The 17,221-nt window shown below is 32.4% G+C and overlaps 1 protein-coding gene across 2 annotated transcripts in view; it reads left to right on the top strand.

The window, feature by feature from the left end:
- LOC114334564 (venom carboxylesterase-6) overlaps positions 1–17,221 on the top strand; it is a 675,899-nt gene that overhangs the window by 653,024 nt on the left and 5,654 nt on the right. For both annotated transcript variants that reach the window (XM_050643822.1, XM_050643823.1), the window contains exons 12-13: positions 11,682–11,789; positions 14,263–14,418. In XM_050643822.1, coding sequence (XP_050499779.1) covers positions 11,682–11,789; positions 14,263–14,418 — 264 coding nt within the window. The remainder of the gene's footprint in view (positions 1–11,681; positions 11,790–14,262; positions 14,419–17,221) is intronic.

The following is a 17,221-nucleotide window of genomic DNA, read 5'->3' as shown; positions in this document are numbered from 1 at the left end:
CGAAAGACTTACTGACGTTTGAAAGCATTTGTTGTGCGACACATTGAAAGGCGTTTTGAATCCTTATTTTCATATCGTCAGCTGTTGCTGGATGTGTCCTATACACTACGCCTTTAATGTAACTCCAGAAAAAAAAGTCAACTTCGTTTAATTCTGGTGATCTGGGTGGCCAGTGAACTGGCCCATCTCTTCATATCTATCTTTCAGGAAATAGTTCATCGAGTTCACTGTTGACAAATGCGTTGTGGTAAGCAGGGGCTCCGTCGTGAAGATACCACATATATTGGCGGATTCCTCAAAGAAAAAAGGACCTATAACCTAGCTGTTTATGATTTCATCCCAAACATTTAAGGACCATCTCGTTTGACTATGTGTCTGAGCACAGTATGGATTGGTTGTGGAATAATAATAAAAATTGTGTCTGTTTACACTACCATTTTTGTGGAATGTTGCCTCGTCTCCAAAAAAAGAACAAACTCAAAAAAGCTCTCTCTGTAACTATTTGTTGTTTGACAAAATTGTACTCTTCGTTCGAAATCATCCCCAACAAGTTCCTGATGTAATTGTATATGATATGGGTGCATGTTGTAATATTTCGAATACTTGTATGAGGATTTTCTGTAACAGGCAGTAAAACATTTAATTCATTATCATCCGTAATAATGGTTTTTTTCCTTTGCTTCATATAAAACAGAACCAGTACGATAAAACCTGTCTAATAAGTTGTCAAGTGCTCTCTTATTTGGTTGTCGACGCTGTGGATACCGTTCCTTATAAATTCTTGTGGTAACTTATGAGTTTTTGAAACACTCTCCTAAAATCCATATCATGTCTGTCATTCCTTCACGACTAAAATTCATTGTTAGGTAACAATTATAACAATATGGCAAACAATTATAATCAATAACAAAAATTAAAACGTACAGATAATTAAAATCTTACATCTGACAGTTCTTGTGTCAATTATTTCAAAGCCACCTTAAACAAGAACTTGCAGCAATTTATAGTACAGATTTATTCGCGGAAAATTAATATCATTTTGTTAGTAAATATAAAATTGTCGTTATTGTATAGAATTTATCATAAACTTGGAGAAAAAATGAAATGCAGTCTAATTTTAATTATCATTAACAAACTCATTGGACGTTTCTAATATTAACGGTAATTAATTTACTGTAATAAACGTATCTACGAGTTATCAACAATAAAACTAAAATATCTCGAAAACTAATAACTTTAGGTATAGGGAATAATAAGGTATGCAAGAATAGTAAGATATGCAAGTATAATGTATCAAATTTTCGATGGTAATATAAAATACAGGGTGTTCCATTTAAAAATATGAAGGAAATATTGTATTTGCATTTTGACTTACCCTGTAAACAATTTGTGTAGTGATAAAAAAAGTGTACGTTGTTGCAAAACTACTTTAATATTGACAGTCAACAGCAGCAAAAAAATAAGTTTATATTACACCATTAGAATCATACAGGGCGATCAAATCAGTATGATTTTTTGATAAAAGTGCTCATAACTTTGAAACACTCAGTATAACTCTAGACAGGTGTTATATCATTTTAATCAAAAAAATGTAGAGAAACCAGATTTTGAATAAAATACAGGGTATTCCATTTAAAAAAACATAACTTTGGTTTGGCACCGTGTTATGGAGGACCCTGTATATTTCTCACTAATTTTAAAATGTGTATATTAAAGGTGTCTATAACTTTTATTAACAACTTTTTTTTATATATTTTATAATAACAGATATATTGGACTTTGTCACAGAAGTTGATCACCCTGTATAAAGAACGTGGATTTCCCCTGATAAAAAGACAGTAAATCAGATAGACCATATTTTAATAGAGAAGAAACATGCTAACAATGTAATAAATGTAAAGAGCATGAGAGGAGCGGACTGCAACTCGGATTTCCATGTCACTTAGTATAGTTAGTGTGTTAATTGTATGACCTTGTATGGATTTTATTATAGTCCTGACAATAGTATAGTATAGTTGATCCAAAAGATGGCATAACCCAGACATCCAAAGTGAACGTTATCCTTCAACACCAAATTGTTCTGTATGGTCCACACAATGTCCAGAAAAAAGTCACACCATTTTGAGCGTCGGGTTTGGGGGGGGGGGGAGAGGGGGAGAAATCGGTAAATTCGTAGTTTTTTAAGTTTTTTGCCAATATTTCTAAAGCGGTTTAGCATGAACAAACTTCTATACAAAATTGGTCTACATTAAATTTGAAATAAAAAAGGCCCTATGCATAATCTTTCTAAAATGAATGGTTCCAAAGTTACGGAGGTAGCATAGTATAACCGGTCCAAAAAAAAAACCTAACCCAAACATCCAAAGTAAAAGTTTTCCTCCAACACCAAAATGTTCTATATGGTCCACATATTGTTCAGTAAAAAGTTACACCATTTTTAGCGTCCGGTTTGGGGGGGATATGGGAGAGAAGCCGGTAAATTAGTAGTTTTTTTTAGGTTTTTCGTCAATATTTCTAAAACTATGCTTTAGGCTAAATAATCTCATATACAGAAATGTTCTACATGAAATTTAAAACAAAATATATTCTATACATAATTGTTATAAAATCAACGGTTCCAGAGTTACGGAGGGTGAAATTCGAGGTGTTCGATACTTTTTATATTTTTTGGGCAATATTTATGATAATAACTATACCAAAAACCCAGATATCCAAAGTGAAAGTTATCCTCCAACACCAAATTGTTCTATATGGTCCACATAATGTTTAAAAAAAAGTCACACCATTTTGAGCGTCGGGTTTGGGGGGAGAGGGGGGAGAAATCGGTAAATATAAAAAGTATCGAAAACCTCCACTTTTCACCCTCCGTAACTCTGGAACCGTTGATTTTATAACAATTATGTATGGAACCTTTTTTGTTTTAAAGGGTACCCCCCGTTAAGATAGGGAAAATGCCCTCACTCCCAGAATTCAATTTTTTTAATTTTTTTACGTTCTATGCAATTAAAAAATGAGATAACGCGGATTTTTAGCTCGCCACCCCCCTTACCCCTCCCCCACAGCCAAAAAGGTAGATTTTTAGATTTAATTTTTTTTAGTCGGGTTGCAATTGATTTCAAAATTTCAAAAAATTTACACATGCATCTGAGACTTTTACAAAACATGTCCATTTTTTATGGACCCGTAGGTCGAGTGTACATAACCTCAAAATTTTTTTTAACTTTTTTAAAGCTTATAACTTTTTCTTGGAGGGGGCTGCAGGTCCAATTTTTTTGCATTTTGTGTATTTTATCAAAAGCTATCTCTCTGATTTTTTTCAGATTTTTCCGTTAGGTGCGCCATCTTGAAAAATCCGGAAAACTGTTTTTTAGGGGGGTTTTGGGGATTTTCTTCATTTTATAGACTGCAACATAGATCAACTCAAGGTTTTGTTAATAGGTTATGCATAATTTGAAATAACTGAGTATTTTAGGACTATAAAAAATTGGGCAAAACACGATTAAACCCCCCCCCCCCACAACCATGTTTTTTAAGTTATATAAGGGTTTTTGCCGGCTTAATGATATTTTTTGAGATCTATACAGCCTAAATATTTGTTTTTCATTTTTTTACCTTATATGTGATTAAAAAATAAGACTCATCGCATTTTTAGCCCACCACCCTCTCCCCCTGCCTCCACAAAAACGTCAATTCTTCTATTTTTTTTTATTTAGTTAAGTTGCAATTAATTTAAAAATTTTATAAGGCTTCTACAAAACATATCTATTTTTATAGACCCGTAGCTCAAGTGTACACATAACCTCAAAATTCCATTTTTACTTTTTTAAAACGTATTTTTTACTTCGATCGATACTTGTTTTATCGACATTTTTTTAAAACGTCCATTGAATTATACATCTCATTACAATCTCAATACGTGCTTAGCGCTCATTTTTAATTATTAAAATTATTAGTTAGTAATAAAATAATGACAAAAATTTCTTCAGGCTCTTGTAGGGGGACTTTAAACTTTGATTTGGTCACTTCCTGACTTTCCTAATAATAATTTTTAATCGAGTTATTAAGCCTTGAAAATGGCCATTTTCGCGTTTTTCAAATTTTAAATCGCTTGTAGCTTGACAACAGTCAATTTTAGAGCGAGATCAAAAGAGACCTTTTTTGTTCAGGTTGATCCAGAGAATCTAAAACAGATTTGTCCGAAGTGAAAAAATTGATTTTTTGAATTCGTTTAAAAATTGTTTAAACAATTTTCCGACCGCAGCACCTTGTGAATTTGTTTAAAGGACCTGTTTTTGAGTAAGTTTATGCAAAAAAAAAGAATCGGAATAATTTACCTAACGGGGACAAGCATACATCGTGGACTATTTGCATTCTGAGCCAAATGTAGATGGTTTGGAAAACATTAAACGATAGACATTATCTATGTTTTGTATATCTTGTAGATGCGAGCAGGGCCGGCTATAACGGGCCTGCAAGGGATGCACTGCAGGCGGGCGCCCCTGTTTGGGGGGCGCCAAATTGAGCGTTTTCTGCTGGTACTATACAAAATACTAATTTAAAAGAAACCGAAGGGCGCCTTATACACTAGCGCCGGTACTGGATGCGAGTTGCGCAAACGGCAACATAACCATAGGCTGTTCTGTTGTTCGCATGTAGCTGCCATAATATAATTGTATGGCATGGAAGATATTCTACAAAAATAACAAGCCAGCAGAATATCTTGCAAAACTCTTTGACAATACAGATGTTATACCTGTAATAGACGAAGACAGCGATGAAGACTTTAGAACCGTTAAGTGTAGTACCAACGAATATAACTCTCCGAATACTCTATGAATATACCTATACGGAGCTATATATTCTTTGGTAGGTAATACTTTCCTCATTCTTTTTATGGTGTTTTATGTGACAGTAAACGTGAAGCAAAATGACATTATACGCAGAGATACATATAGGTTATGTAGATGGTACAAGCATATGTTTGAATAATTAGAATATGTATAATGTAAGGTAATATTAGGGTACCTACTAAATACAAACTAATGAACAAAGAACAAAATGTTTTGATTTACAAAACTACAAGAAGTATGATATATTAAAATGTACTTTTTGTAATTTATAATTTAATAATTATTAGCTATTCTAAATGGGAAATAAGCCAAAATTTAACTAAAAAATGATTAACGTTTCGACATCCATCACAGATGTCGTTGTGAAAATACAAAATATTAATAAATTAAACAAAAATGTTGCTTGCTAAAAAAATCTTATCTTAAAAATATCTAATAATTTAATTTAATCTGACTTATTTATATAGATCGCCCCAAACCCTTTTTTCAGTGTGTCACAGATTATCGAGTTCTCTCTAACGCATTACAGATGGAAAATAAAATCATTTTTTAGTTAAATTGTGGCTTATTTTCCATTTAGAATAGTTAAATATGCGATTAGTCTTATTTTTTAACCACATATAACGTAAAAAAATGAAAAAAAATATTAAGTTTGTATCGATCTCAAAAAATATCATTAAGCCCGCAAAAACCCTTATATAACTTAGAAAAACATGGTTTTTGGGGGGTTTAATCGTGTTTTGCCCAATTTTTGATAGTCCTAAAATACTCAGTTATTTCAAATTATGCATAATCTATTAACAAAACCTTGAGTTGATCTATGCTGCAGTCTATAAAATGGAGAAAATCCCCAAAAACCCCCTAAAAAACAGTTTTCCGGATTTTTCAAGATGGCGCACCTAACGGAAAAATCTGAAAAAATCAGAGAGATAACTTTTGATAAAATACACAAAATGCAAAAAAAATTGGACCTGCAGCCCCCTCCAAGAAAAAGTTATAAGCTTTAAAAAAGTTAAAAAAAAATTTGAGGTTATGTACACTCGACCTACGGGTCCATAAAAAATGGACATGTTTTGTAAAAGTCTCAGATGCATGTGTGAATTTTTTTAAATTTTGAAATCAATTCAACCCAACTAAAAAAAATTAAATCTAAAAATCTACCTTTTTGGCTGTGGGGGGAGGGGTAAGGGGGGTGGCGAGCTAAAAATCCGCGTTATCTCATTTTTTAATTGCATAGAACGTAAAAAAATTAAAAAAATTGAATTCTGGGAGTGAGGGCATTTTGCCTATCTTAACGGGGGGCACCCTTTCATGTGGAATATTTTTCTATAGAACATTCCTTACGCTAAAGCATAGTTTTAGAAATATTGACGAAAAACTTAAAAAAACTACTAATTGACCGACTTCTCCCCCATCTCCCCCCCAAACCGGACGTTCAAAATGGTGTAACTTTTTACTGAACAATATGTGGACCATATAGAACAATTTGGTGTTGAAGAGAAAACTTTTACTTTGGATGTCTGGGTTAGGCCTTTTTTGGACCAATTATACTATACTACCTCCGTAACTTTGGAACCGTTCATTTTAGAAGGGTTATGCATAGGGCCTTTTTTATTTCAAATTTAATGTAGAACAATTTTGTGTAGAGGGTTGTTCATGCTAAACCGCTTAGTTTTAGAAATATTGACAAAAAACGTAAAAAACTACGAATTTTCAGATTTCTCCCCCCTCTCCCCCCAAATCCGACGCTCAAAATGGTGTGACTTTTTTCTGGACGTTGTGTGGACCATATAGAACAATTTGGTGTTGAAGGATAACTTTCACTTTGGATGTCTGGGTTTGGGTCTAACTATACCATACTACAAATAACTCAAATAATATATATTACAAAATGACAAATAACATATGTTAAAAAAGTACCTAATAAAAATAGTTCATTGGTGTTTTAATAGGATATTATGCAACGAGCATTTAATGATGGTCATTATGAAACGAGTTTCGTATAGAGTACGAGCTTCATAATGCTAATTAAATGCAAGTTGTATACACGATTTTTCTATGATTATTCACAACAAAAAACATATTCAAATTTATTAATTTTGTAACGCAACAAGTTAAGTAGTTTGTCAGTTCGACAGTTTGTTTACATATTGAGAACTGTCAAAGTGTATGTATTTGACTCGCCATTGCTCACTGCGAGTGTGCCACCTTCATCGCGAATGCCATACCGCGATTCTATTGGTTAAGGCGCATTTAAATCAAAGCGAACACGAACGAACGAACGAAGGAACGAATTCGTAGGTGTTCGCTTGGTCATTCGTTCGCTACAACGTAGGGCCATTTACATTGAAGCGAACGTTCGCATTCGTTGATGATCGGGAGTGCATATTGCCCGCAGATGTTTTTAAGATGGGCCAGTGCCAGTCACACATTGTGTTTAAGTTTATTTTCGTGTTTCTTGCTGGGTAAATTTTAATACAATAATAGCTTACAAACATAGCAGGTAGCAGGTATTATACGCTGTTTGAGGGAGCTTAGAAAATAACATAATAAGGAACCAGCCTTCTTAAAATTCTTCCTCGAAAAAGTTACTTGCTCTGTATATTATGACTATATTATGTTTAAATAACAAATTGTAAAATTGGTGTATCAAAATAAATTTGCTTTTAATTAATTTTAGCAATTAATTTGATTTGGTTACCTCATTAGTGTTTCTGGGTTGAAATTTATCCAATAAAAACATTAGGCTTTTAAAAGCAAACCACTTCGAACCCTCTTTTTGTCTTTCTCGTCTAAATGATGCCAGAAGCTAATTCATTTTTTTAGTTCAGAGACATCACAACCCATTCCTATAGAAATGTTAAAAGAAGCATCAGTTTTTCTGTTTATTATTTTATATAGCTTCGATTTTGGGTTTCATAGGCATATTCCATATTGCAAAATTATGTTTTCACAACTACGTGTACAATAAACAACCCTCTCAAACTAATGTTTGTAAATAAATTAAATCAGTACTTCTAAACGAATTCGTTCGCTACCGTCTATCCACTGTCCACATTGAACAACGATTTCCTTTGATGATTCGCTCAGTTACCGACATCGGTTGGAGCATGTGCAAATGCGAACGAATTCGTTCGGTCGTGCTCGATTCGCTGTACAAATACAATAAAGTTAACGAACGAATTCGTTCGTTCGTGTTCACTTTGATTTAAATGCGCCTTTCTGTATCGTACTGAAAATCTGTATTATAATGAAGTTCATTATGATACAGGTAGTGAAATCATAATTGATATATATTATAGTATGAGAATAGAAAAACCATTTTATGAAATATGTTTAAAGAAACGAAACAATGGTGTTTACAAATTATGGTATATAATGTTTTTTTTTTCTATTCTCATACTATAATATATCTATTATATATCTAATATGATTTCACTATCCTTATCATAATGAACTTCATTATGATACAGATTTTCATTAAGATACAGAATTTTAACCAATAGATTCGCGATGAAGGTTGCACACGCGCAGTGGCCAATGGTGAGTCAAATACATACGCTTTGACAGTTCTCAATATGTAAACAAACTGTCAAATTCACAAATTACCAGCGGCGGCTCGTGGGTCAATCTTCAGGGGGGTCATTTTGGTTTGAAAACTTCAAACTGTTGATTTTTTAAAGTATTTAAAAGATCTTTTAGCATTTATATTTTAGATAAAAAATACAGACTTAGATAAAACTCAATACTATTTACCCTAGTTTTCCGAAAATTAAATTTGTCTTTTTTTAGAGTAAATCTTTTAAAAAATATAGGAAAAATGGTATGAACAGGTTATTGACTGATATATAGATAGGAATATTTATAGTATAATAAATTGTAAATTTATTAAAACGAAACTTACTTTAAATATTTTTATATTTTAAGTCAATTCTTCTATCCTTTAGTTCTGCAAAATAGTCTATGACCTTCTCATTGAAATTTGGAATGCTCTTGACAAGCGTTTTCTCGATGCTCAGCATAGACAAGGCACTAAGTCTAGGTTGTCCCATCGTATTACGCAGGAATGTTTTTACTCTTTTTAAAGTAGAAAAACATCTCTCACTTTCCACGGTTGTCATAGGGAGTGTGCACAAAATATTTAATAACTTCACTGCTTCAGAAAATGTTTCAGACAAATTCATGTTAATAAAAAGCTGAAGTATGGCTACTGCACCAGCACTATTGCGAAAATCCTCACGACAATATAAGACTTCAAGTTCCGATTTTAGTTTGGAAATATTCACTGTGGGATAATTAGCCGTCACCATTTTTAAAATATTTTGCGGAAAGTTGGTAGTGTATGCTTCAAATTTCTCTATGTAGAATAACTGTGAAATCATGAGATGATCATTGAAACTAAACCTGTGATTTATTTCAGATATAATAATATCACAAATTTCAAGTGCAGTTCGTCGCTTTGGATCCTCTGCAGTAGTTTTTCTTTTTTTTGCTGTTGATGTGCTTGGTACTTCTGATTCCAAAATAGTATTTCTAATTATTTGGATATTGTTGTTAAAAGACAGGATACAATTTTTGACAGATATAACATCAATGTCTCGCATTTGCAATTGTTTAAACAATATATCAACATGGGGCATTATTTTATGGAAAAAATTTAACCAAAATAAAAAATGCTCATCTTCCAAATGTCTTTTTAAACCAGTTGCTTGATTTATATTGTTACCATCTTGCTCCTCATCAATAATTTCCTCTAAGCAAGATTTTAAATCATCTTTATAAGTGTATACAATTTCAACACATTTTGTATTGAAAGCCCATCGAGTAGGCGCAGCTTTAGGTAGCCTTACTTTAACCACTCTATCCAGAACCATCGTACGTTTTGGAGATCGGCCGAAAAAGGACGAAAATCCGTGTAAATTTGCAAAAAATATTTTTATCGGTTTGTGTTGACTCGCCGCTTTTTGGAGGATAAGATTAAATTGATGGGCATAGCAGTGAATGAAGTGTGCATTTGGGTATATTTCTTTAATTTTTGTTTGTACTCCTCCCAGTTTACCGCTCATGACTGATGCACCATCGTAACTTTGGGCAATCAATTTTTCAGGTGCTTCATTAATTTTTAATAATTGAAGTTCTTCCAATATTACATTAGTTAAATGTTGTGCTGTAGTACCTAGGGGGTTAACAAATTTCCAAAATCTTTCATGTACAATACCAGTTAATACATATCGCAATATGATAATCATCTGCGTTTTATTGGAGCTGTCTGTGGTCTCATCTACTTGAATGGCCACAAAATTTGTCTGGCCAATCTCCTTCATGATATGAGTATGCACAATGGCTAACATTGATTCTAAAATATCGTTCTGAATTGTTTTCGATGTTCCTTTAAATACTGTACTTTTTTCAATGTGTTCTTTAAACATTAAATCCAGTTCAGAAACAAAATCGATAAGGCCCAGAAAAATTCCACGATTATTGGAGCTGTCACTTTCGTCATGACCGCGCAATGCAATTTCGAAAACTCCACAAAATTTTACACAGTCGATTAGTTTGTTTAAAATATACCTATTTTTAGATACCAATTCATTAAAGTCATGCACAGATTTACGATATACACTATCAAGTTGCTGTCTTATGTTAACACGTCCTAAACTTGCGTAACTCATTGATGAATTTATATGAGTAGTTGAAGAGGCATGTTTTGTAATTTTCACTTTTAAATGCTTAATGTCAGTTACTCCATTTTTCGCCCATACAGCGTCATTCGAAAACAGTAAACACGGATAGCAAAAAAATGCATTTCTCACACTGCAGCCACAAATCCAATCACACAAATTGTACATTGATTCTTTAAAATATCTTTGAATGTCCTTACCCCTATCCTTTGTTGTTTGTTTTAAATTCATGTTTGGTTTTGGTCGACCACTTTCTTTTTTCTCAAGCCGCCGTTCATAATTTAGTGTTCCAGCAGATTTTAAGGCAATTATTTCGTCAACAACACTCATCTTGTTTTTGTTACAATCACAAAAAAATCCAACAAAACAAAATAAATTACGCAAATACGCCGCGATCGATATAGACCTGCCGTGAAGTGCGGTCAGCAGACGGTAACTAACTAAACGTGAGGCCGTCGACTCTACTAGAGGTATACGACGGAAAGGTCACTCCCACTCTCGCCCACGAAATTGCTATCTGCCGTCTCTTTTCTATTTTACATGCATTTGTCCATAAGCCATAAGAACTGTATATAGACAATTTAAAATACGGCCCAGCCACGGGCTTGTGTATAGCGCGAGGCGCGACGTTATTATATCTATTATATTTGTTTTGCCAATGCAGACTGCTGAGAGAGAATTTTATATTTCAGAGTGAAGTTTTAGATAAAAGATATTTTTAATAAAATTGGTATTTTTATGAGATTATTTTAGGGGGGTCATTGACCAATTGACCCTAAGGAGGAGCCGCGCTTGCAAATTACTTAATTTGTTTGCGTTACAAAATTAATAAATTTGAATATATTTTTGGTTGACAATGAGCATAGAAAAAATCATGTATACAAATTGCATTTTATTATCATTATGAAGCTCGTACTCTATACGAAACTCGCCGTTAGGCGGCTCATTTCGTATCCCTCATACTCGCTTCATAATGACTATCATTAAATGCTCGTTGCATAATATACTATTAAATCATTGTGTGGGAGTGACTAACTGTCCAAAAGAACGAACGTTTTTTTCAAGATTCGCTCTAATTACGATTTTTTTTCGATAATTTTTTGTGGTATTATTTAAATGTCAGTAGTACAAAAAAATAAATTTTTTTTAGAGTGCGAATAAAATGAATATTGAAAGTGTGTTCCACTTCGCTAAAGTATTTGTGATCATCGTGGAAAATTGGTATATTAATTATCATGCAAACGAGTTAATAGTTACGGTAAGTACATTAAATTTGTCCAATGTTAATAAATAGGCCTATAAATGAACATAAAATATGGCGATACTGTATAATTTTCCGTGTCACCACCGAATTATATTAGAATATGGATTTAGGTTATTAATTGATGGATTCGATCGTTACTTGATGGAAGTTCATTTTATCTCACAATAAAACACTAAAAACGTTTGTTTTTCTATACTTCCACAAGATTTATTCCAACTATGTTATTACTACAGCTGTTTCGGCAAAGTGCCTTTCTCAAGTGATATATTTTACAATGTGTTTGCCTTTTTAAGTCTTTAACTGAAGAGGTTGAGGAGTGGGGAGCTGTTTGTCTCGAGTTGGTCATTCAGAATTATATCTGTATTTTTCAATTTATTAATTTCCATTGATTCTAAAATTGATAGCTTAAGGCCTTTATTTTGAATATGTAGAATTTGAAACCCTTCATTGAAAGAATGATTATGATCTAGAAGGTGAAGTGCGTATGTAGAAGTGTCTGTGTTTCTATTGTTGAAAGCCCTTTTGTGTTCTGCTATCCGTTTGTCAAAACTGGCAGAACTTTTGAAAAACGGATAGCAGAACACAAAAGGGCTTTCAACAATAGAAAAGCAGACACTTCTACATACGCACTTCACCTTCTAGATCATAATCATTCTTTCAATGAAGAGTTTCAAATTCTACATATTCAAAATAAAGGCCTTAAGCTATCACTTTTAGAATCAATGGAAATTAATAAATTGAAAAATACAGATATAATTCTGAATGACCAACTCGAAACAAACAGCTCCCCACTCCTCAACCTCTTCAGTTAAAGACTTAAAAAGGCAAACACATTGTAAAATATATCACTTGAGAAAGATACTTTGCCGAAACAGCTGTAGTAATAACATAGTTGTAATAAATTTTGTGGAAGTATAGAAAAACAAACGTTTTTCAGTGTTTTATTGTGAGATTTAGGTTATTGTTACCCTCCACTTCACTTTTGAACTTGTGCCGTTGATTGGTTTTACTTTAAGTTGAAACTCATTCCCTGTAGGAGGTGAAAAACACACGTTCAAAATAAGTCCGGAAATGGATAAACTGTCTGATTCTAAGTACGTTTTGTTCGATAGAATTTTTTAAGTCAATAGTTTTTGAGTTACTTATGACTGAAAATGTTAATTTTTCTACAAAAAAAACGCGATTTTTGGACCGTTCTTTCGCAAATAACTCTAATAGTAAGTATTTTATCGAAAATAATATTAAAAATGTAGCTCATAAAAAAACAACAAAAAAAAAGTGTATTTATGAAGTCTGTAGGTCCGGTAGAAGCAGAATAATTATAGCTCATGAAAAGGTTTTTATTCATCAAATTACAAAAATTAGCAAGTTACGCTCAAAATAAAGTTAGTCCTAAGAAATATTTTTTATAAAATATCGATAAAATAGGTACTTATTCTAAGTTATCTGCAAAAAAACATCTAAAAATTCTATTTTTTTGTTGAAAAATTAATTAAAACGTTTTCACTCGCAAATAGAGTGGTACCGGTACCTCGATATACGAGCGCCCTAATATACGAGTGTTTTGAGACACGAGCCGCCGAGCGAGCGATGTTTTGCTTTGAGATGAGAGCAAGACTTGAGATACGAGCAACCGCTTTTATTAAAATTCATGCCTCTTTTTGACTACCTACTTCTAACTTGAAGGAGGTGATAAATGCTATAATGCCAGATAAGGGTGTTACAATAATTTCCAAGCTCCAAACCTTTCTCCATGAAAAGATGGAGAAACTAATGAGGGTGTGGGTGACAGAGAAGCAGCTTCAAGGAGGAACCTTAACACAAAGCATCATATGTGAGAAGGCACAAACGATTTATGAAAGGTAGGAAGAACAGTTTTTTAAACGAGCTGCAGATGAAAATGAGCAAAGTGTGACGAAGAAAGCGAAAACCACTGACGAAAATTAAGCGCTTCCGTAAGCACCTCACTTTTTCTTATGTTTTTACAGAATATGTATGTATTTTTTGTTATTTATAAATAAATGTTTCTTCTTGTAAAAACATTTTTCTTATTTAAAAACACTTAACAAAAACAACTAAAGTGATTTTTTGGGACTGGAACGGATTAATGACATTTCAGTTAATTTCAATGGGGAAAATTTCTTCGACATACGAGCAAGGTTACGGAACAAATTACCCTCGTATGTCGAGGTACCACTGTAGCTACAAAAAAAATGACTTTTTTGAAAAATTAAAACATACGTTCCTTAGAATTTGTCAATTTATTTATTTCCGGAATTATTTTGAAAGTATGTTTTTTCCACCCCGAGAAGGGTGGAAAATACAATTTTCGTACAATTTTTTGTTCTCGCTATCTATTACACTTTTTGGAAAGAAATTGGGCACTGAAATAAAAGTCTGAGAAGAACCGTATATCTATTTTCTTTATATGTAAAGAATATTTAAATGAATATTTTTTATTTTGCAGAGCAAAAAGTTGTCCTCAAATATTTTTTCTAATGGATGGTATGATTTGGACGAATCTACTAAAAAAAGTCTTATGTTGATGATGATAAGATCCCAAAGACCTTTAAAAATTGATATTGGTACTGTATACTATTTGGGAACTGAACTGTTTGTTAAGGTAAATATGCAGTTATTATTTCTTTCTGCATCGTCTCTCAATGGTTATCTTATGAATATCCTAAATTTCAAGAAAACCCTACAGAACTTCACAAACTAATGAACCATACGTTCATAACTAAAGCTCGGATTATAGGCAAAATGCCTTTTTTTGCCTATTTTGCCTATTATAATTGTTTTTTGCACTTTTTACCTTTTTTCGTAAATTCCGCCTATTTGTGCTTTTTTTTTAATTTCATGGTACTACCCATGATATTATTCTATTACTAAACCATTCTATAATAAAATTTTGGGTCAATAATAAAATATCAGTGGTTTGTTTATATAACAGGTTTCTAGGAAAATGTACCTGATCGAGACTTGAGGGTTAACTATTTGGAAATCCCTAAGCTTTATTAGTTTATTATCAGTTGAACAGTCGGTTACTGTATCAGAGTTTAGTCACAAATTGCTATATCCTAGTTTAGTTTTGTTGCGTATACCGAAAAGCAAAGAACACGTTTTAAAACGTTTTAGATATTTGTGTGAAAAGATGACATCTAAATTAAGGCTATGGATCGCACCTTATTCGGAACTTTCTCTAGAAGGAGATGGAGAATTTTGTAAACCATGCGGCAAATCGGTAAGTTTTATTTTTTCTCTTTTTTTCTCGTCCCACAACATAACTAAATTCTAAAGCGGTTTTAGAATTCTAATTATTTTTTTTTTAATTCTCAGATTTCAAGTAGAAAAAAGTACTTTATTGACCAGCATTGTGGAACCCCACTTCATAAACGTAATTTGGAAAAATTAAATTCCTCTAAGTTAGCCCAAATATCTCTGCGGGATAGTTTAAGCAATTCAAAAAAAGGAGGAAGACGCATTTAAATTTGATTTATGCCAGATGATGATTGCATCCAACATTCCTCTATATAAAGTTAATAACCCTAGTTTTAAATGCTTTTTCGAAAAATATCTTAATAAATCCTTACCGGACGAGAGTACATTGAGAAAACATACTGTGGAAAAATGTTATGTGGAATGTATTTCAAAAATTAAGCGGTAGTTAGAGGGCAATTTTTTGTATATTATCGTGGATGAAACGACAGATGTATGCGGCAGGTATATAGCTAATTTAATGATTGGAATTTTGAACGAAAACTTTGCGAGAAAACCTTATTTAGTTGCCGTTAAAGAATTGGAAAAAACAAACAATTTAACAATAAGTCGATTTATACAAGATACTTTAACAAACCTCTTTTTACCCAACCCTATACCAGTGAATAAAATAGTTTTAATGCTTTCAGATGCTGCGGCATATATGTTAAAAGCTGCTGTTAATTTAAAGATTTTTTATCCTAATTTAATTCATTGCACTTGTGTAGCCCACGGGGTAAATAGAATTGCTGAATAAATAAGAAATCTGTTTCCGTTGGTAAATAATTTTATAAATTTTATGAAAAAAGTTTTTGTAAAGGCTCCGTTGAGGGTGCAAATATATAAAGAAAGACTTCCCGGTGTCCCTTTGCCACCTAAACCAGTAATTACAAGGTGGGGAACCTGGCTCGAAGCAGTTTTTTTACTTTGAACACTGCAATGAAATAGAATTAGTTATGTCAGAATTTGATGATGATATTTCCGAAGCCATTCGAGAAGCAAGAAAAATATTAAAAAATCCCAAATTGAAACAGGAACTCGCTTATATCAATGACAATTATAAATTAATAGTTACCACAATTACCTTATTAGAAAAACAAGAGATAAATTTATGTGAGTCAGTAAAATTAATAGATAATTTTAAGACCAAAATTAAATCGGCACCTGGAGGTAACGGTCAATTAATTAAAAAAAAAATGAAATATGTTTTCGACAAGAATGAAGGTTTTTCGTTTTTATCTAATGTTGCTAAAGTTTTGAATGGGACATTTTCCGAGGAATTACAAATTATGCCAGATTTATTATCCGCTCTGAAATATGCTCCAATTACATCTGTCGATGTCGGACGTTCGTTTTCAATGTACAAATTAATTTTAAGTGATCGAAGACATAGTTTTAAGACCGAAAATATTCAAAAAATATTTAGTTGTTTCTACTAATGATAAAATTTTAAGTGGTTACAATGTTTAATTATTAATTAACAGTTATTTAGTTACTAGTTTATTTATACTAATGTTATGATTATAATGTGTAAATATATCTGCCTTAAGTTAATATTACGTTAATTCACTTTGTACAATAAATAATAAGTTATATTCCTTTATTGCCTATATTTTGCCTAAATGTTAATATTCCTGCCTTTTTAAAAAAAAATCTTTGCCTATATAGGCGCCTTTTTCTTCAATTTTTGTTGCCTATAAATCCGAGCTTTATTCATAAGGATGATATTACACAACACTATATACAATAATAAAATACAGGTATTATACCCTAAAAGTAGCTACTGCTATCCACATGCATTACAATGGTTAAAATAGATGATGGAAAAGAATATCATGATCACCACATAATCTCGATAATGAGGCAAATATAATATATTTTCTAAAATCATTCATAACTGCCCCCGTTGGAAGGTGTTTACTTTAAACATACTCACACACCGATGTAATTTTCATTATAAGGCAGTGAGTGATGTAAAATTTCAAGAATAAAGAAACAAGATCTCCTACAGTATTCATTGATATTTAAAAAGCTTAAGATATAGTTCCTCGAGAGATTCTGTGGTGGGCACTCAGTAAGAAATGAGTCCCGGGAATATGTAAAGATTGTGACAGACATGTATGAGGGTGTAACAACAAGTGTTAGGGTAAGTGTGGGAGAGTTTGATA

The sequence above is a fragment of the Diabrotica virgifera genome, chromosome 2 (genome assembly GCF_917563875.1).
Source record: "Diabrotica virgifera virgifera chromosome 2, PGI_DIABVI_V3a".
Taxonomy (NCBI): Eukaryota; Metazoa; Arthropoda; class Insecta; order Coleoptera; family Chrysomelidae; genus Diabrotica; species Diabrotica virgifera.
Note: the sequence above shows the minus strand (reverse complement) of the source record. Positions and strands in the feature narration are given on the sequence as shown.